At 43.9% G+C, this 21,522-nt stretch overlaps 1 protein-coding gene across 1 annotated transcript in view; it reads right to left on the reverse strand.

The window, feature by feature from the left end:
- LOC139641494 (chemokine-like protein TAFA-3) overlaps nucleotides 1-20,063 on the reverse strand; it is a 66,486-nt gene extending 46,423 nt beyond the window's left edge. Inside the window, exons 1-2 of the mRNA XM_071515910.1 lie at nucleotides 19,967-20,063; nucleotides 7,363-7,512 (exon numbers count right to left, since the gene is read on the reverse strand). Coding sequence (XP_071372011.1) covers nucleotides 7,363-7,512; nucleotides 19,967-20,063 — 247 coding nt within the window. The remainder of the gene's footprint in view (nucleotides 1-7,362; nucleotides 7,513-19,966) is intronic.
- Nucleotides 20,064-21,522: the final 1,459 nt, after the last annotated feature.

The following is a 21,522-nucleotide window of genomic DNA, read 5'->3' on the forward strand; positions in this document are numbered from 1 at the left end:
GTTCCCTCGTTTCCTAGGTAAATTGTGTCGTGTTACAACATGAGATTGTTGGATTAGTTTTTGCTTAAAGGGTTTAATCATTTGTTGAGGATTTATTGTTACTGTTACCGCCTTGCTATGTGTAACTTTAGTTGTTATTGGTGATTTCATTTTATTACATGAATTGCCAAGACGCTCACAGCTAGTTTTCACGTGTTTTATCTTAATGGCCATGCACTTTTGAGGTTTATTCTATGGGCTTTGAAAGGGTTTCATAAATTCAGAGGTTGGAGCATTTTCTGAACCCATAGATGACCATGTAATCCTCCAATTATATAATTAAGTTAAAAAGGGAAAATCACCAAAGCTGAAGTTGTGAGGTTTTCATATGACAACAGCAACAGATGGAAAGAGATAATGACAGTTTCGGTAGTAACGGAATACTTGTAATGGCGTTATGTATTCTCAATATAAAAAAAAATGTAACTATTTTGTTATGTTACTGAAAATATAATGTATTCTGATTACAGATACTGGAGGTTTACTTATAGGAAGGACATTTAAATAGTGCCAGGTGTTCTAGGTCTTAGGAAAACACAGCACAGAAGAAAATTTGAACAAGAAAACCCAAAGTAAATTTCTTGAACTTTGTAAATTTTCCATCTTTTCTTCCTTTATACCTCAAATATGGCAAAGTAATCTGAAAGTAATCAGAATACATTATTGAATTTGGCTAATCCCTTGGATTGCATTAAAATTTTCATGAGGTAACTAGTAACTGTAACGGAATATACTTTCAATGTAACCTGCCTAACCCCAGATAAATATATAGAGAGAAGGGAATACAGAGGAGGAAGGCAATAAAAATCGAATGGACTTGGTTTTCAATCTTATGAAAGTTATTCGTCTGCTGTAGATGTCAGGCGGTTGGAGTGAGAGCCAGCGATGCCCCCGTTCTCTCTCTCTCTCTCTCTCTCTGCAGTCTGTCTGCATGACACTGAATTAGCATCCGCCTGTAGTCCACGCTGATAAGCACTGATTGTTCTTTACACAGTGTGCTAAAGCAACACTGAAAGGTTATCAGCCCTCTGCGGACCTGGCCGGGGCCGCCGCTCCCGCCTACCCACGATCCCTCAGGGCGGCGCGCTGTGGAACGAGGTAACACGGGCGGCAAATTGAAAGAGAGGGAGTACAATTCGTTGAATGTCCACAGGAGAGCCGGGGGGCGGCAGAAAGAGAGGGAGAGAGAGAGAGAGAGAGAGAGTAAAGAGGTGTGGAAAGGGAGGCCTTGTGACATTTCACTGTGAGGTAACCCCGGTCCAAGCCTTGTTAACAGTCTGTCGTTGGAAATTGGTCCTCGGAGTGCCAGACCCCTACTGCTGCTCTGCAATAAGGATCTGTCATCTTGTGGTATTTATCAAGCCTGATGAACAGCACACATGTATGTACACACACGCCCACACACATACTGCTCTGTAGATATAAAGCGAGTCTCCCTCAGCAAATAACAGATATTGTTGAAGAAGAGGAAGGTGCATACAGTGCAATAAGGAAGCTAGGTTTACTGTGGACAGAGCAACGGAACAAAGCACTCCATCCCCCTGTCACTTCACTGAACAGAACAAGCTAAACAAAATATTAAAGGCCCGCAACTAGATTTTAGGACAGAGCGGTCATTTCTGCTTCACCCTACCCAGCGATTCCTCGATGAACGGGGGGGGGGGAACTAAAGCGACCCTGCTCCTGACACAGCAACATGCCGCGGTGAATTTCCATTTTCACAGCCATCCGTCAGGCGCAACAAAGCGTAGATTTATCAGTCACTTGCAGATGTAGTTTTGAGTACATTACAGGGCCAGCAAAACTCAATTTCCAGGGCACAGAATAAAAGCTGAGCTGGCAAAGCGGGGGGGAGTGCTGACTAACCGCGGAGTGCATCAGCCAACCAACCCGGAGTAGCCGAGGCTGGCTAAAATAAATGCGTTTTCAGCTCCTGCCACAGTATCTAGGTGCTCCATAGCATGCCCTTGTTACTTTTTCAATGCCATCTATGACAGTTTGACTTGATCTATGATGACTTGATGAATTTCCGGGTGCCATAAGCCGTGGAGCATTTGTTGGGAGAGCATTGTGGTGATACTGTCATCAACAAAGGCATCATGAATAACACAAGCAGCATCAAAATGGCAGCGCTGCAGTTTCGCTTCAGCCCGCCTCCATCCATCAAACCTATCTCTATCCAATATGCTTGCGCACACACATGCAGACACACACAAACACAATACTAGACTTTCAGCTTCCTGGTTATATATGGGGTTGTTAGCAGCAGCAGTACTAGCAGTACTAGTATCAGTTGCAGTATAGTAGTAGTAGCCATAGTAGTAGCAGTAGTAGCAGTAGTATTAGCAATAGTAGTGGGCTATTAGTTTTGTACTGCGTTTTTAACATGGTTTGCTGAGTTTTGGCCAACCGAAGTCTTGTTTTCCTGTTTTGTAATGGCTGGGTGTGCAGTAGCAGAGGTGAAACAGCTGGCTGTCCTGGTTAAGGCCGTCTGTCCGTCTGGCTGGGTGACACCTGGGTGGCCCGTCCTGCTGCCGTCACTGTCGGAGTTCCACCCAGAGTTCGTGGACGTCGGCCCAGGCTCGTCAGCTGCCAGGGTCCCTGCTGGGGGACGGCTCTGGACCTCCCACCAGATACACATATGACCATCTGTCCCCCTGTACGCGGTGCCAAGCCCTGCCTAGCTGCCCGCCACAGCACAGCAACACAGCCAGACGGCTGCAAACCACCATGTTATCCAAGGTAGAAGCACTGTTGGTTTGCTGGAATTTACCCTAGTAGAAGTGAAAGTACTTGTGTAAAAATTCTACTAAAGTAATAGAAAAAGTAGCTCATTTAAAATGCACTCAGAGTACTTTTAAGTTACTGAGTTACCTAAACAAAAACAGACATTGTTAGAGACATGTAATGTAAAAAGGAGTTAAGGCTATAAAAAAACAAAATGAAGTGCATAAAGTAAAGCAATTTATTGTGTGATAGAACAAAAAAAAAAGAAAATGCCAATCATTTAATAACATTACTACATTGATGTGTCTTTTCCTGTATCCAACTAGTTAGCAATGCTAGCAAACTAGCTAGACAACAACCAGGCTAACACAAAGCAGTAACAGCTGGATGGATGTTAACTAAGCTGCTATCATGGACACATTTGAGCATTTATGTCACAGTTAGTTAAAACTGAGGTGGAGAGAGAGAAAGTGTGTGACGCTTGCAGCTTGCATATATCTTTGCTGCATGCAGACTCTTATCACGGTGGCCATCAAGCTTCATATGATTGCAGTGTGATGCGGTGGCATGGCAACAACAGGCCAAGGAGAGAGGGAGACAGGGAGGAGAGGAGAGAAGATTAGAGTGAGAGGAGGGAGACGAGCAAGTGGAAAGCACATAATCCTCCAGTGTATACAGACTAAACCAGCACAACGGTAACTCACATCACAGGAAGGGAGCAGAAAAGGCTTGCAGCGCAAAAACAGGCTTGCAACACTTCATGAAAAAAAAAAAACGAACAAAAGAAGTTACTTTTAATAGCGTTGCACTTATCTTTTGTCATGTAGTGTGATATTGTTCCATGAAAAAAAAAAAGAATAACAAGGCGTAAGTAGGCTAGTTGATATGTTGTCACGGAAGTGCGCAAGCTAGCAGGTAGGCGGGGATATAAAAACCTTTGTTGACGCCAAATCGTCTCTTCTAAGCCAGTGGTTCTCAACGTGGGGTCAGGGACCACCAGGGGTCCTTGAGGGGGTTCCAGGGGGTCCCAAGCAAATTGATGAATTGTTAAACTTCAGCATTATTTCATTTACAAGAAGTTAACACAATTAGAGAATGTAGAATTACTGTTTTGATCATAGTTTCTCTGTTATCTCTCTACCTACAATACAGATAGTCTTGGAATTCTGGACAAATTCATATCTAACAATAAACATATTCTCAGATTTCAAATGGGGGTCCGTGGCCCTAATGTGGACTAAATCAGGGGTCCTTGATATGAAAAAGGTTGAGAATCACTGTTCTAAGCCACCAGTGGTGGAAGAAGTACTGAGATCTTTTACTTCAGTAAAAGTAGCGATACAACAATGTAAAGATACTCCATTACAAGTAAAAGTCCTGCATTCAAAATCTTACTTAAGTAAAAGTACATAAGTATTGGCAGCAAAATGTACTTAGAGTATCAAAGTAAACGTACTCATTATGCAAACTGTCCCCATTTAGAGAGTTATATTTTTCATAAATTATTGGAATATTAATATTGATTTATTGACATACATGTACATGTAAGCAGCTTTTTAAAGTTGTCAACGTGAAGCTAATCTTAACAATTTAGCTATACTTTTAGGTAGTCTAATCTATAACAATGCTATTTTATAGTTATTTTATAAAGATGATCAAATGTTTTAAATATAAAATATTGATCTGAAAAGTAACTAGTAACTATAGCTGTGAAATAAATGGAGTAAAAAGTACAATATTTCCCTCTAAAATGCAGTGGAGTGTAAGTACAAAGTAGCATAAAATGGAAATACTCAATTAATGTACAAGTACCTCAAAATTGTACTTAAGTACAGTACTTGAGTAAATGGATTTTTCTTATTTGTCGAAGAATCGTTCGTTAGTTAAAAGAAGAGTTTGGGTGCATGAAATATTAGTAAGTTTTGAGGCAAAAGTAGCACTGCCACCACTCTCTCCATAGGCAAATGATGATCATGTGTACCAGCATTTAGGGGGAAAAACAGAGAAATTCTAGATGGTGGAAAATCCAATATGGCATACATCAATGATCCTGGAAGCACATTTGTAGAGCAAGGATAGCTGGGTACATGCATCAGATTCCATGGCATTCAAGCATGAAGGAGATATGACAGGTTATGGACGTTTTTCACTTTGACCTGTAATCACTGTCATTTTGAAACTACCGGAGCGCAGGGGTAAGGAGTTCCTAATGTTTTATTCACTCGGCATGGACAGTTCCTGATGTTTCCATTTCCATGAGAGAGCACTATTCTAAAAAAAAAAATCAAATCTCATGTATTAGGAACATTGTCTCACACATCTCCCGAAACTGCAGAGAGCGGCCCACTTCTTCCTTCGCTTTGAGATTTATCGAGTTTGAGAGATACTTGAAATTGACCTCGAGTGATATGACCCAGAGGACGCTGAGCCCTTGCTGTTTTAATAACAGCTCAGTGCGGGGGGAAAAAAAATGGAATATCCCAAAAGCCTCCGCGAGAATAAATATGTTTATAAGTCCGTAAATTGGTTTATATACTTAGAAGGGCAAAGGAGAATTTATGGGAATTCACATCAACACAAAGCGGAACTGAATATCTTATGAACTAAAGGTCGAGGAGGAACATGTTTATTGCGAAAGCATTAAACCCGTATGTTCGTATGTAATATGGATGAGTTTCCCTTTAAATCCTCGTGATGACGGACACCATTGCAGTTGTCAGGCCTTTTAGATGAGCCCGCGAGCAACAGGTTCCATCTTTAATGCACTGGCTATTAATGGAGTGTAGGGCGCGGCGCGGCGCACAGCCAGTAATAATCAATTTCCTGCCGCTGTAATCATAGTTCTCTCTAAGTTAATTAGCATCTGTTGAGTGTTACAGAGAGCCGTCTGCAGAGAGACAGAGAGAGAGAGTGGGGTAGTTAAAAGGAGTGTGGAAAGCATGACACTGGCTCTACGGGACGGCAGGGTCATATCAGGCCTATTAGATTAAGATTGTCATCGGGGAGATGAGTCATTGTGTGACGTAGCGGACCTAATGGTGCATCTGATGCTTGTGATATTGTGAGATCCAATCTGCATCGCCTATCCTCCCCCCCCGGTGTCATTCCTCCCCCCCCCCGCCTCTCATCTCTCCCATCACTCTCCGCTAGATGCCGTCCAATAAAAGCGAAACGGTTCCCAAAAATAACAATTACGAAATGGATGGGCGCCACGCACTCTCCATTAAAAGTAATGCTTATTGAATAGAGCATATTGAACGCTGGCCAAGGAGGCCTTCATCAGACAACAATCAACAGGAAAAAGCAGCACTATATATATACACACCGAAGACGATGGGAGAGACGCAAAGTGTTGACCAATTTGCTGGTGTCACACTGATTGGGTGGGGGAGGCATAAAGCAGACAACCAATAGGAGTCTAATATGCATCAAAAAAGGGAGAGACGCAATGCTGGCAAAGCCTTCCTATCATTAACCATTGATAGTGGAGGGTAAACACAACTAAAACCAATTTACCACCTTTTTATTTATGGAACATACTGTAGCTTACCTAACTTTTTAGGCCGACATAAGTCTTTATATTGTAAATTCATAGTATACATCTTAGTAAGCAGTATCGAATTGATGTTATATGCAAATATGACATGACTGCGTTTCTGAATAATCTGAGTTAATGAATATCAAACATGACTGATTTTTGGATATATCAGCGGTTGTTTGCCTTATGCTAATCACCAACTGCCAACACCACCAACAGTTTCATGTCATGGACCCCCAAATAGACACACATTAAACAACTACAGACCCTCATTGACTCCATATGGGAAGAATTCTGTTGTTGTCGATTTAGCATTGAATTGTAGAACTGTGCGCTGTAGGTGGAGAGATTATAGCGGAGAGAGCGGCGGCTATGATTAGAATAGTCATTCTTATAGTCGTTCTCTAACTGGGATAATTTCTAATGAATTAAATTATAGTTTAATTAAACTGTTCCTAATTTTCCTGGGGGCCCATTGGGACCTCCCTGAATGACCTTTTGGTTACATTTATCCAGGGGGAAGTTGCTCTTTTCCATTAACCCCCCTGCTTCACGTTCATACAGTTCCACACATTCACACTGGGAATCCAGTGGGGTTCAGCGCCTTGCTCAATGGGACTGTGACAGTAGGTGTTGAGGGAAGGGAGAGGATTCACTTTCCCCACCCACATTTTCTCAATCGGTCGGGAGATTCGAACCGGCAACCTTCCTCTCAGAAAGCCCGCCTCTCTCATCTGCCTTTTCATTTCACTACCTAAAGCCCTTTCAGCAAGAGAGGGGGAACTGTTAAGTGAAATCAGCTGGGGTGGTGTTTCATTGGAATGAAAACCTGCAGACTCTTGAGTCACAGTTGCACATGATTGAAACCCACTGCTCTAGGCTACTGCTTTTAGGAATACTGATTAGAGCAGGGACGGGCAATTATGTGTCATGGAGGGCCGAGAGTCTGCGGGTTTTCATTCCAACCAAACGCTCCAGCCGCTGATTTCTCTGATCAGCACACTTTCAACCAGGGAGGAACGAAATCATCATCCCATCCCCTGAGTCGTCCCACTCACCGTCTACGCAGGCCGGCCTCGCCCTCGTGGTCCCGGCAATCTGGCCTCTCCGGCAGGCGCAGCGGGCCGTCTGCCGGGCGATGGTCCGTCTGGGGACGCTGCTGTCTCTGTTGAGCATCACTATCTCACAGGTTCCCACCGCCAACTGGCCTGCCAAACACAGCAGCGAGGAGCAAAGTACATCGCATTACCATAATGAGACTGTAACGAACATATTATGCAGGAGAAACCGGCGTTCAGAGTTACAAACAACCAACAGGCAGCCCAGATGCAGAGCCATTTGTCGGTCTGCGCAACGCTTAGCAGTTTAATATTCCAATTCAGCATGAAAAATAGATAAATGGGAGATTCACTGCGATGTGCTGAAATCTCAGAAAACAGCAGGCTGGATTGCTTTGTAACTTTTAATGCTAAATAGGAGGGTTGTGTGCTCTTTGGATAAAAAAGATCCTCTGGTAATTGTGGAAAAGAGAGATCCAAGGCTCTCCGAAATCTATTAAAAAAGCCTCTTTTTCTATTTGGCTAGTCTTAATTGTAAGTTAAAAACTGTGTTTTTCATTTGGAAACCATTTGTTTCTCCCTTTATCCAAAGGGTGACTTTTTCCATTTCTCCAGTTAATTTTTAATTAGAATATTAAACTGGTAAATGGGCCATTCTGTGAAATATTTTGGCCAATTCTTGGTTGGGTTGACATGCCAGTGGCTGCTGGGTAATGTTGACCTGCAACACGACCAAGCCTGCTGCCCTGGTGAGGCAGCAAATGGACAAAATGCCTTTGCTCAGAAATCTCCATTGCCTGGGTCCAGACCTTTGAATCCGCCCGTTGACTGATTCTGGTCTGGCATCGTGACATGAAACAGCGGTTTCTCGGTTGAAAAATCAGCCGGTCCAATGAGCGCTGGGGGGACTAACGATTAGCCAATCAGCACCACGGGCGGGACTAACGCCGTTGTCAAGCTGTGCCCCGGAACCAAGGAGGAGTAATAACAACAATGGCGACCGCTATAGACATCATAGACGCTGCTATCGAGGCTGTTCTAAATCGATTAAAAGTCGTCGTACTTTGTTTTTACTTGGCTCTGTGTTGTCAAAGATGCTCTATACTTTCTGAACCGTCTCTGGTGTTGTCATGGCTACGCATCAGTGTCGACTTAAAATGACGTTAGATTCAGGCTGATACGTTGGTCTCTAGTGATTGGTTAGGGAAAATTGAATCCCCCTCCCCCGCGGAAATCGGTTAGAGTGGAGGCAATGTCAGACCGCAGATGGAAATGGAGTGTAATGAGTTGACAATTCTGTCTGATATCAGGCAAAAATCTCCATGGTGTCTGTGCTATTCTCATGTTGCTGTCCAAGCAAAGAGAATTACTTCAGGCACTGCAAATTGATGGATAACTCCAAGCCTAGGGATGTCTGGTTTATTAGGTTTTTTTTTTTTTTTCAGAGAAGTTTGTCAGAATGTGATATCTAAATTAATTACGCAAATTGGAGAAACAGGCAACTCACATGGGGGCTTCAGCAGCAAATGGACTGTTTGGGAAATACAAATTTTCCATCTCTAAAAACATCTGAGAGGGAGCATTCCCTTCATCATCTTGACTTTTTCATGTCAGGGGAGTATAAAGAGTTGATAAAAAAAAAAAAAACACTTTCAAACTCTTAACTCAACTTTTTCCCAACAAATAGTCTGATTTGAATTATGTCCACATGACATACTGAGTGAATTTGAATGATTTAGGTTGGAGAGGGGGAACATTTTGAGCTATTTTGGGACGCAGAGAGGTGAATTTCTAGTGGGAATAACCACAACGCAAATGCTTCTACAAACACGTGGGATCACGATTAACACAAGGTCGGACGACTCTGAAGGTTTTAAGTTGCGCTCCGGCTCCAGAACTGCAGCTGAAGCTTTTACATGATAAGTGTTATCTAGTCAATAATCTCTATATATGCAGAGCTGAGTCAGACAAACACACTCGGCTCTGCAGCCCTCCCTGTCCAAGAGCCATAGGCAAACAATACAATAGGGCAGTAACAATTGCAATACGTAGATGTTTGGATGTAGTGAATGAAGCATCCTGCATGGCCTTTTGTAGCTCACAGCCTCATTTTAACATTTAATGATGAGATAGTGATTTTGTCTAGGAGGCATATTGGAAAATCTTTGAGGAGCAGAGTTAATTGTCTTTTATTTGGGCCAACCTGGTGTGTACAAGGAAGTTATTAACTGCTATATGTCTTATGTTTTGCAGAGAAGTGAGCTTTACTCAAAGTTTAATTTCCGTTGCTTAGGGCTCCCGACTCCCTTCAGAAATACTTCAAACACACATCTGGAAGAACAAAGGTTTCAATATATGTACAGTCGAGGACACATTTTCCATATCAATTAGTCATTTAAAGTCTAGTAGTGCACCACCAGCCTCAAGTGAGCAAACTAACAAAACCATTCAATAGACAGATGTTTGCCTGCTTAGCTGAACTTAATTAGTACATGTGTGACCATCAAATGGGACTGAATTTGAACTGTAATTATCTGCTCCTTTTCCAAGAGTAAAGTACAGAATTTAAAAAACTGTGGATACAGAGCAACTCATGACCTCAGAACTGTAATCTGAAGAAAGAAACACCTTTCACTTACTGAATGAATAAGAAAACACATTGAAATAAAAGCTGCTCAGTTCAGGGACAGACTTGAGATGAGCATAAGGTCAGACCCTCCAATTCCATTTTATTCCTGGCTACTGTATTATGGCACGCTCCAACCACCACTCCTTAATATTGCCGCTTCTCAAAAACCACCAAAATTAAAGGTGATTAAGTAACATACTGTATTTTACTGCCCAATAGCACAAAATGACCATGATGAACCTGTCGGGTACCTCCCCTACCATTTTCAGCTGCTCAATGACGGAGGACAGTGCTACAAGTGAACTACCAGCATTGCAGCACATTTCATTCTCAAGCAAATGACAAAGCAGTATTATTTTGCATAGTGATATATTACCTTGTTAGTGGACGTTTCTGTTGGATATCAGCTCTAATTAGCTACCTTACTCGTTCTATTGAATCTGAAAATGTGACCGTAAGTTGTGCCAGAGACTTGTCAATGTTGGTGCAATTCCTAGATCGCAGATAGAGGGCGATAAAAGTCACAAATAACATAAATAAGGCTGCATTTATCAACTTCACAATTTGACCCCAAGTGGCTGCGAGCGATAATTGTTTGGATTTTTGAAAAATTGAAGGATTTCATTACCCAGAAATTATGTAATGTGATGTCAGTAAACTGCACTGCTGTTAGGAGACCATTTAGAATTTGTGGGAAGATTTCCTGTCAATGACCATACCCAACAGCAGAATTGAATTTGGGTAAATTGGGTATATCTACAGTATCTGAATTAGTGGGGGTGGGACGCTCTTCTCTGTTGGAGCCACAATTTGTGATTTAGACTGATAAGACGGATGGATTTTTACATTAAACTATCGCCTAGAGCAGTCTAGGGAGACATAAAACACAACCGGCTCTACACAGAACTGGGGGCTGGCTTGGAGTGCTATGCACGTTTTCATTTCACGGCATCAACCCCACTACCCCACCCTCCACTCCACCCGCCACCTACCCCACCCTCCACTCCCGTTTTTTTTTTTTTTGCTGAAACGAGTCCCTGCACTTGGCGGGTGCTTTGGGGAGGGGGGGGGGGGGGGGGCGGCAGCGCCATCAGATATCGGCGCTCTCTCCCATGTTTCAACAGTGAACAGATGAATGGGCTTCATGCGATAAGCCTGAAGGAGGCGGATAGGGAGGGAGGGAGGGAGTGAGCTGAAGTGGGGAGCGGTGGTGGTGATGGTGGTGGTGGTGGTGGTGGGGGGGTACGGTTCGTAAAGTGCCCTCAGCCACGGCCAGCGCTCCGTCATGCGTAGGGGAGTTAATTCATGTGACAGGGGGTTTCTGTCACTCGGCGGCGGCGAAGGCACTTGGCCTCGTCTCTATTTCAGATGATGAAATGCGCATACGGCTGGGGCGGCGGCGGCGACAAGTGTGCCAAGTGAGGGATGGCACCGGGCGGCCGGCCGGGCTCCGGTTTCCATCACAGGCGACGTCTACGGGCTCTACGGGAAGCCGATATGGAGTGCAGAGACTGGCTCTGAGCGGCGACTGGCAGCCACATGACCTCATCGCTGAATCACAAGACTGTACATGTGCAAAGCGGCGATATATACACTAAGATATACTAAGGCACAGTGGTTCCAACGCACAGCTTAGAGCGAAGACACGAGTGAACTCATGTCTGTGCTGGACAATATCAATGTTTTGATCAAACATTGCAGATGACAAAACCACAGGGCCATAAATATCTTTATATCTCTACATGGAATAGGCTGCAATGTGTCCACATACTGTATGTCTCCCTATATTTTATGTCCATTGTTGCAGGACTGAGAAATGATTGGTAAAGTGAGATTAGCAACTTAAAGCAATACATATCTTGAGTTGCAATGTACAGGGTATGATTAAAATATAGAAAAAGATACACTTAAAATATCTGGGTGCTATAGCGTACAACCACAGAACTTGAATGGATAGATCGGTCATTCCTATTCAAATCAACATTCCAGGATGGTCGGAGCAGCGGCCATTTTGATGTTTACCGACGGGCTAGCTTCCGTATCCGGTAAGTCGCCGAGGTGAGAGGTTTTACAGCAAGAACCAAAGCAGCTTCTCTGTCTCCTTGCTGCCGTGGATTGCTAACATGCTAATGTTGACTAGAAGAGCTAGAGAGAGAAGTACAGTCTTTGAGAAAGCTACGTTAGCCTTGTCGCTAACGTTAGCTTTCAGTTGAGTTTTGACATTTTGCTAAGCCCTCGTGCAACAGACACATCTCACACTAACACTACCCCTCAAGCAAGCGTGACACACTTAGCCTTAATGCCCAGAGTTGTGTTGTCACCATAGCAATTGCATAATCGCCATTTTAAAATGTACTAGCCAAATTATCATGGCAAACAGTGGAAGGACCGTTCTATCCATTCAAGTTCTGTGGGTACAACCCATTGGCCAGGGTTAACGGAATTGTATCCAATTCCGGACACTGTATCCAATTCCGGCCACTCGGTCACTCGCGTAATTTGCTGTGTTTACCGGCATTTTTATATGGAGTTCCCAACTGAAAGATAAGTGACATAAATTCATACACATTTCAGAAGCTAGGTATCAAATTTCATAAATATCTATACACATCTAAGCATATAAAACACTAAGTTACGAACTTAGTCACGAACAAGAAGCGGGAAGCCTTAAATCCCACTTTGAGCGACAGTTACTTCATGTAGAGAATCAGTATTGGCTGATAAATGGAAAAATAAGAGCTTTGAGTACATAGCCTGCACTTCTTACAAGTATCTGTAACATTGTGAAGGTACAGGAAGGGTTAATAAAGGGTTAATATCGAGTAAATGAATACACCGACATGGACGAAAGCAAGTGTCCGGAATTGGATACGAATTTTGAATCTCAAAAATAGCTGCGCTATCATCCATTTGCAGGGACTGGAAGAAAATCAATTACAAGTTAAGATAAAAGTGATATTAAACTTTTAAAAAGACAGATGGAGGATTGTTCATTTATGAGAAACTTCAGCGAAAACAGTACAGGATGAAATATATTGGTATATGATTGTGATTTTTTGGTCATATGCTGTCCAGAATTGGATACCCTGATGTTACTACTGTACCGGTGCTTCATGTTAATGTGCCTGTTAACCTTGCAACGTTATTGATTCTGACTATTTTACAGGCTTTTGACACCTTTAACAGCCAGGGCTCCAGACTACATGTTTGACCAAGGGATTCATTTTCTGTTGGACTCAATAAAACATGAAGATCTCCCAATTTAGCTAACCTTCCTTCTTGTTCACAAATACATTCAAATTAAGAAAGTTCAGAAATATTAGTAGTTGCTCCTAATTGATTAAATACCTTTATCAATTTCAGACAAAGCAATCATATGAGTCACAGCTCCTTCCTCTGCGATATTCTTGAAGCATTGAATCATATTCCAGATTGGTGGCTGTGAGAAAGGCTTGACTTCTCCACGGGGACTTTGCTATAAAATTATATGACAGGCTACACTGAATGAACTATGACAAGGATTCCATTTCCATATTAAAACAATATTCCTTTATAGATTGTAATTACTTGCGAGCTGCTAAAGACTAAAGTGAGGTTTTATTGCAATGAACGTCATTGCAATCTATAGTTTCTAATCATATTTATTCAAAAGAGACTGTTCTGGTAAAGTTAGTGCAGTTAAATATTCATGACAATATTTTTTGTAGTTATTATTCCCCATTTCCTGGCATGGAATTCAACCAGTGTTCCCTAAGAGAGCCAATCAAATTCTAATCACTGCACTAACATACAATAATAAGTCTGAGTAATTATCTTCATCCAATTTGCATTTCTTTCTTGATAGAAGTGGCGTTTTCAAGTATGAAAATGGCGGCGTTAACAAGGCACCAGTGGATACAAAACGGTTTAGAGAGCATGACAATCATATTAACATGTACCGAATCAGATATGACCCCAGCTACTCATCTGTGCAAGATTAAAATGCTGTGAGACATTATAATTATTAAGGGCCCAAGTGATCACTCAAAATCGTTATGTTTGTAGTAGCGATAGTTATCGATTTGAATTGCAATTACCATTTTTTTAAACAGTGAAGTAGTGGTGAATACAAAGGAGGGTGAACTATGATCTCCAATAAGACAGCCACCAATATAAACAAAAATGTATATTTTCAGAAAAGCATTCATTTATACTTTTTTCATTGAAAGCCCAATCCTCATATAACATATCCTCACTGTTTGCCTATACTATGAATAAAAAAGTCAATAAACTTCCATCCCACAAATGAAAAGGTGGGTAAAAGCGAGTTTAGCTGTCTTTACCCTCCACTGCATCGCTCATTTTGACCATAACCTGCAGCACTAAGCTGTTATCTTCCCTTCATGCCCATTCTAATCGCACAGCTCCATCCGTTATTAACAAATCAGGATGACATCTAATGGCGATCTGATTCAAATAAGCATATGCTAGTCAAGGCAGCTACAGCCAAGTGCATCTCATTATGTTAACACCATTTGACGCCTGCAGCGCAGTAGGTAGCATGTAATAGGACACCAGGTGAGAGGAGCAGATGTTTCATTGACCCCATGCTATACGCTTCCTGACACCACTATGATCCTCTGCTGCTAAACAAGTAGGGCAGCGGAGCACTGGAGCGACACACACGCCTTATATTAATGTGCACGCTTTAAAGGGGAATACCTCCAGTCTATTTCAGATCTACAACGGTCCAATCAATATTTATGCAACTGAACATATAGTATGATCTGGAGCTGGGAGAGAAACGATTTAGAAAAGATGGTAAAGGAGAGCGTGGGAGCTGCCGGGGTGATTTCTGGAGATGTGAGGTATGCTATGCTGTTATAGAATGAGGCTCATTTGTCTATAATAACAGCAAAATAAGCACTCTGCTGGCCCACAGTCAGTCGTTGTCTATGGAGCCGTTCCAGGTTTTGCATCTTGTTGACATCACAGGTACGAGTCTTTGGTCTCGAGAGTCGCTCATGTTCACAAATGCGTAATTGGATTGTACTAGACCATAGGAATGAAGTAGGAATTTTTAAAGCTGCACTAGGCAAGATTTTATGCAAAAATACAGCCGTCTTATCGGCCCAACGCCTGAACTACACTGCATGCGTTTGATTTGCGTATCCGAACTTGTCGCGGCCCAGTTCCACTGCTACACCTGTTCCACTACTGTTCTGCCAGGGTCTGCTGGTTGTGATGCACCTGTCTACATTTTACCAATGTGTAAGTGAACACAATTATCTAGTTTTGCTTATTTTTCCATAAACAACTCAAGCTGTACCGGAACTTTAATGCAAAACATAGGGTACTTATGTCCCTTTTTTGAGAGTATAGGTGTAGAGTCGCCAAATAGAGGGCTTGTCAGCAAATCCATGGATAACCTCATCTCCAGCATTTACTTCAGTGGCATTGGTTTATGTATACTCTATTTTGTTTATGGACATTGTGATAAATTACTATAATATGCAAAATCGTGACATTTATATGTGTAAATGGCTCAAACACACAACAGACCGCTGCGTAGAACCCTCCAAATCCTCCGATCCAGCTCTGTTTCAGATCCGCTGTATTGAAGTAAATGGCTGCGTATCTGATCTGACCCTTCAGACACAAACGGACGGAGCAGAAACGTGGCCTAGCACCGGACAGCTGACTCTGGAGTCAATATTCTCTGTGGGTCCAAGTACTGCAGGTATGTAAGAGACAAATTATATATAGGTCCAAAATCACCAAACTTATCCTTTAAATAAATCCCTGGGTAGGACTACGACACTGAAACTTTGGTCTTGTCTACATAGGGTTAAGGTTAGGGTTGTTGTCTAGGGTTTAGGTTTAGGGTTAGGGTATGTGCATTGTCAATATACAACTTCTCATAAATGTGTTACCTGAATCAATGCAGTGGTGCAGCATCAGCCCAGATTGCGGTGATATTACAATGTAGAGTTCACTCAAACAATTGGTTCTGGGTGAATACAGGCTTGAGGCATAAAGACTGAATGCAAAGGCAAATAGCTGCTTTGTTGAATGTAACGCAGAGGGGACTGACTGAGTCACCTCAATTTTTTTTTTTTTTACTGAGAAAGCCCTCTAGGATGCACTCCTTTGTTTTCCTTATGTTAATGCAAACATGAAGAAAATAGTGAGCATCGGAGAGACTGTTACGCCTCCGCAAGCAATTGCGTATCTGTGGCTTTACCGTTGCGATCATGGCCTCAAGACGGAAAATAGAACAGGACACAAGATTGAAGGAGTATAACTCAAATCACTTCCACCGCTCTGCCATTGATGGAGCAGTTTCAAACCCGGTATTTTCCACAGAGAAAATAACAATGCAGGAATACACTGAGCGCTGCACTATACTCAACCACAAGGGAGGTCAAAGCTGACGGCTAAACAGAATTCATAGTCAGGGAGCTATGAAATATGAGCTTTGTGCGCTGCCAAATTGATTTAGCTGTAAAAGTTCTTTTCATTTTTTTGTCATAAAGATGCTCATATTTTTACAGCTTTGGCGCCTATAGAGGAAAAGCCGGGATGATTTGCTTACAATTTACAGCCAAGGTCATAATCAAAGCGATCCTCCCTGTGCATGCTTAATGCCGGCTTGAAGAGGACCGGAATTTGAAATCATCCCTTTTTGTTGCTTCAAAAAGTCAGTCATTCTACTGCTACTCTGATTAGTTCAATGCTCGGATGGATAGGCAGCGCTCCCTAAGCTTAAAAGAGAATACCGACCAAAGATTTTTTAAATTCATCATTCATCTGCCCCATGAAAGAATAGAGACGGAATTGTTAAAAGATGGGGGGGGGGGGGGGGAAGGTAACTGCGATGGTACTCTGGAATCATTTCCTGGGATGAAAGACCATTGTCTGGTTTGCGACTGACATTTGGATATGAAACTTCAGAGATCGCATGAGTCCCTCATCAATGGAGCAGCTCCATAGTGATTGTAGAAGCCACAGTGAGTCACTACTGACAACAGCCTGTAGATCTGTCTTGTGTAATCTGCGCTGTCATTCCCATCTATAGCATGGAGATCAGAATGACAGCACAGATTGTCGTCTCGGGTTCCTAGCTTTGGGACAGAGTTATTTGTGTCTGGAAGTCCTGATTGGATTGTCCGAAGCAATCAAAATGACATGTGAATTGTGACTAGTGACATGTGCGGTATTCCCCTTTAAGTGACTTGTTGCATTAATATGACAATGAGTTTGGGATGCAGATTTATTACAAGGCTGTGAGTCACTTGGTTGATCTAACTTATCTTGATTATAGTTTTAAAGTAACAATCCATGACATTTTAATAGAAATAAATGTCTGTTTTGCTATGTCCTATTGTTGATTGCTATAACACAATAGTGATTCAACCTATATCCAGGTCATGAAAGCTTTTATATTTGCTGTTCTAAACACCCGGTGTCTGGAAAGTTGGAATACCCTCTGGTGCACAGGAAGTGATTTCATTTTAGGTTTCTGGTTTGTTTGGAATCAACAGAAGAAGAAGAACTGGGTAGTTAGCATGAGCAGCGATAGCCACCATGGCTGAACAGACAAAGAGAAGAGAAACTCAAACTGCATCAACAGAAAAAGGAAAAAGACGTCAAGTACTGGACACACTGTTTGATTGACAGGTGATCTCTGGGAAGAGCAGTGCAGAAACACCACAGCAGTGAGCGCTGAGCAACAAAGATGGAGACATAATTTAAACAGGGATCTTAAGGATTAGCAAAGGCTTCATTTGATTACATACAGTACATTCTTTCAGTAGGAGGATATTGCGTATTGCCACTTAAAGTCAAAGCACTGATTCACGGCATTGAATTCCAGCAGAGGCCAACTGTCCATGCACCTCAAACTTATAAATAGGAGAAAAATGCCTCTTTCTCCAACCTCACAATGACACCCGTCCCCACCCCCCACGCCCCCACCCAGGTTTGCGGTTGACAAAGCAGAGAAGGGTTGCCACCGCTCCCTGACTGCACCACTGAACCGGAATGGGGTCCGGCGAGGAAATCCAGACATTTCCAAATTTATCGTTGAATAAACTGGCAGCGTGGAGAGGGGTGGGGGGGGTGGGGTGTGTGTGTGTGTGTGTGTGGGGGGGGGGGGGCTGACAGGCCATTCATCGTGGCGGGCGCCGGCCCAATGGCGTGCGCGGACAGGCTACTGTGCTTTGATTTCCTGTCCCGGCCCGCCATGACGGATGAGCCACAGAGGAAGGGGAAGTGGAGGGGGGGGGGGGGGGGGGGGGGGGCACTACCACCACCACCATCACAATCACACCGCTTCACCTCCTGCCCACCCGTTCACCCACACCTCGCTCTGTTGCCGGGGGCCCTCGGGGGCCGTGGAGGTGGAAGCGGTGAAGAGGTGGTTTGACTCACAGGTCTGCCATCAGAAAAGAGACGCACACACTAAGCGATACAGGCTTCACTTATGAAACCAGATGAAACGAGAGTCCGAATTATAACACAGCGATGGCGGTCAGATGTGCGTACTCTTACAACAGGATTGAGCGGTCAGAGCAGCCAGTTTCAAAGGAGGATTTTAGCAGGATTTGCAGATTACCAGTATGGATTAAAAAAATACTACAACCTTCATCCTTAAAAATTCAGCCCAAAGCGAGGCGGAGGAGCGGAGGAGATTCCTTGAGCGACGCACGCAGAGCATGTCAAAGATCAAATCATATCCGGAGGAGTAAATGGGGCGGGCGAACCCGGGAGATTAGTTTTACTCTGCGGAACACCGGGGGTGGTCAAATCCATAACGGATTGATTAACCGGTTTGGCACCTCACAATAACAAGGTAATGAGATCATTTTCAGATGAAAACAAGTCAATAATAGATGCCTGGGGGGGGAGGAGGAGGGATGCTGGAACTCCTCAGATGATATGCAGCAGCAGAGACAGGGAGGAAGACAGTGACGGCAGCATTTTGGACCGAAACACTGCAAATTAAAGGAAAAGGGAGGATATTTCAGTCTATTATTCACATCAGTGTCTACTTTTGTATCCGGCGAGCGGCCAAAGACATGGATGCGGGCGCCGTCCCTCCTCCACAGGGGTAATTACGCTCCCGGCCCGACGCTTGATTGGAAGATCTAATCTGCGAACTTTAGCGTTCGACGTTTGCCCAACAAGTTCCAGAGCTCCGGTCTGTATTCTGTCTGCCTTCGACAACACCGGCCCCCGCTAAACGCCAGAGGAGGAAGCATCCTTTGGCTTTCCGCTGTGTGCCGGGGGGGGGGGGGTGAAGGTGTAATTGCACCAGCAGATAAATGGTTTTATTATTCAGCAGGAAAGCGTGGATGGATGTGGCCTGAACCGGAGTGAAATGATGTAGCTCAGAAGAAGGCTAATGAAGGCATGGAGTCAGGCCTTTCCCCCTGCCACAGCCAACTATTTGACCGGAGTGTTGCTTTTTTCACCGGAAGCTCAATCACGGCTTCACCGAAGCATCAATCCCTGCAAATTAGCACCTGAGAAAAGAGGCTGAAGTGTGTTGCTTTGGGAAGCGGCACCGAAACAAGGAAAATGGTGAGGTTAGTTTGAACTGAGAAGGATACCAGACAAATATCACAGTAAAAAATATAAACTCTCTAAAAAAAAATGTCCTATAGGAATGTTCCACAGAAGATACAAAATACCATAAAGTATGATAAGGGCACTACAACACATCATAAGTTCTTATAGGGATGTTATAGTGATACCATATGAGATATAAAAAAAATACTATTAAGCAGCCTACAACAAGGTCACTACACAGACACATGACAAGTCCCTGCAGGGCTATTTTCATTATAGTCTAGGGATTTCTCTAGCGTGGCGGGATGCGACCACACCGCGTGCAGCTGCACCCCATGCCAGCACCAGGCCCCCCCCCCCCCCCTCGGAGACGACGCCGACTTGCTGACAGAGGTAATAATGAGCAGATGTAAATGTCCTTACCCTCTCGCAGCAGATGGGAGTAGATGAGCCAGAGGAGCAGCAGGCAGCAGAGTGACGCACCTCCACCTGCGGAGAGCGTCTTCACTCCAGACTGCATCCTACACACCTCGCACCTTTCAGTTATCAGCCCAACTTGAAAAACACGGGAGGGAGGGGAGGGGGGAGGGGGGGGAGAGAGGGGCTCAGGTATCACGCGGATCGGCGGGGAGAACGGCTATTCCAGCGGTGTTTCCATAGCCTGTCGTCGGCATCCATTTTGAGCTTATAATAGGAGAGGGACTGATAATAATCCCCCCTTTTTTTTTTTTTTTTTTTTTTTTGCTTTATCACATTCCCTCGGCGCGCCGCATATCCACCCGGGCTGGTCACCACACGGAGAGGCTACAATGTCACCAGATTTGGCCCAAGCCGAGCAGCCGACATAGACTTTTGCGAACGGGGTCGAAGTAGGCAGAGGGCAGACCGGATCCTCAGACCGGGCTGGTGATGATGGTGATGATGATGATGGTAAATTCAGGCTCTGAAGACCTCCTGGAAGCCGCCGTCACCTTTTTTTTTCTTTTCCCTCTCCCCTCTGCGCACCGCACTGTTATTATTCCGACCAACTTCTGCACCGAGACAGGCTGGGTGACACTATCGGGGAGACATTAGAAGTTAACGCTGTCGCACATGAGCAGTCCGCCAATCAGCACGGGAACTTGTCCTAAAAACGCAACACATAGCCTACGCGCCTAAAAAAAAAAAAAAAAAAAAAGCAGCAATGGGCGCAAATGCGTCACGCGCGGCCACATATGGACCTTAACGGGCAAAAAAAACAGTGTCACGTCAAAACAAAAAAAATTGCACACGAGTCCGGAGTCACTGGATGCGGTGAAGTTGCCAAAAAAAAAAAAAAAAAAAAAAAAAAAAGGGCAGAAATAAGCGCCGGTCTTGTCACCTGTATGAGCCCGGAGAGCGGGCACGGATGGACGGACGCTCTGGAAAATTCTCCGCGCCGCTGGTGCTGCCTTGCTCCGCGGGCTCAGGGAAGCTCTCCGTATAAGTAAAGCGCTGGCTGGCTTCAGATCAGTTGTCCGGCGTTGTTATTCTGTCCCGCTCGGGTCGATCCGAACACCGAAGAAGAGGATTTTCTCCTCCTCCTCCTCCTTCCGCTTTCATCCATGGAATGAATTGCTGCTGCTGCTGCTGCACCCCGAGTTGCCGGTTACAATGTTCCCATCTGATGCCCCCCCCCATCACCACCACCCCATACACACACACACACACACGCTTACTCTCTCACGCACGCGCAGGCATACGCACACGCATACCCTGTCCTCATTCCTTCCCTGAAAAGTGAGAGAAAACTTTGGGCTTCCAGGCTGTAAATCCCCAAACTGTAGATGATGAAGCTTGTTTACATTGCAGCAATATGTCCCTTTTTACCCAGAGGTAAAGGGATTGGGGATTGGGGGGGGGGCATAAAATAGCATCAGCATTGCCTACATTTTGACACGTTATTTTTCTCTCTGTCCTTACGCGCTCTCTTACAGGCAGGAAATTGCTGTTCTAGGGGC

Source organism: Centroberyx affinis, unplaced genomic scaffold (assembly GCF_046629955.1).
Source record: "Centroberyx affinis isolate AG114_WGS23_722 - 3 ecotype Tasmania unplaced genomic scaffold, CSIRO-AGI_Caff_v1 ptg000379l_1, whole genome shotgun sequence".
NCBI lineage: Eukaryota > Metazoa > Chordata > Actinopteri > Beryciformes > Berycidae > Centroberyx > Centroberyx affinis.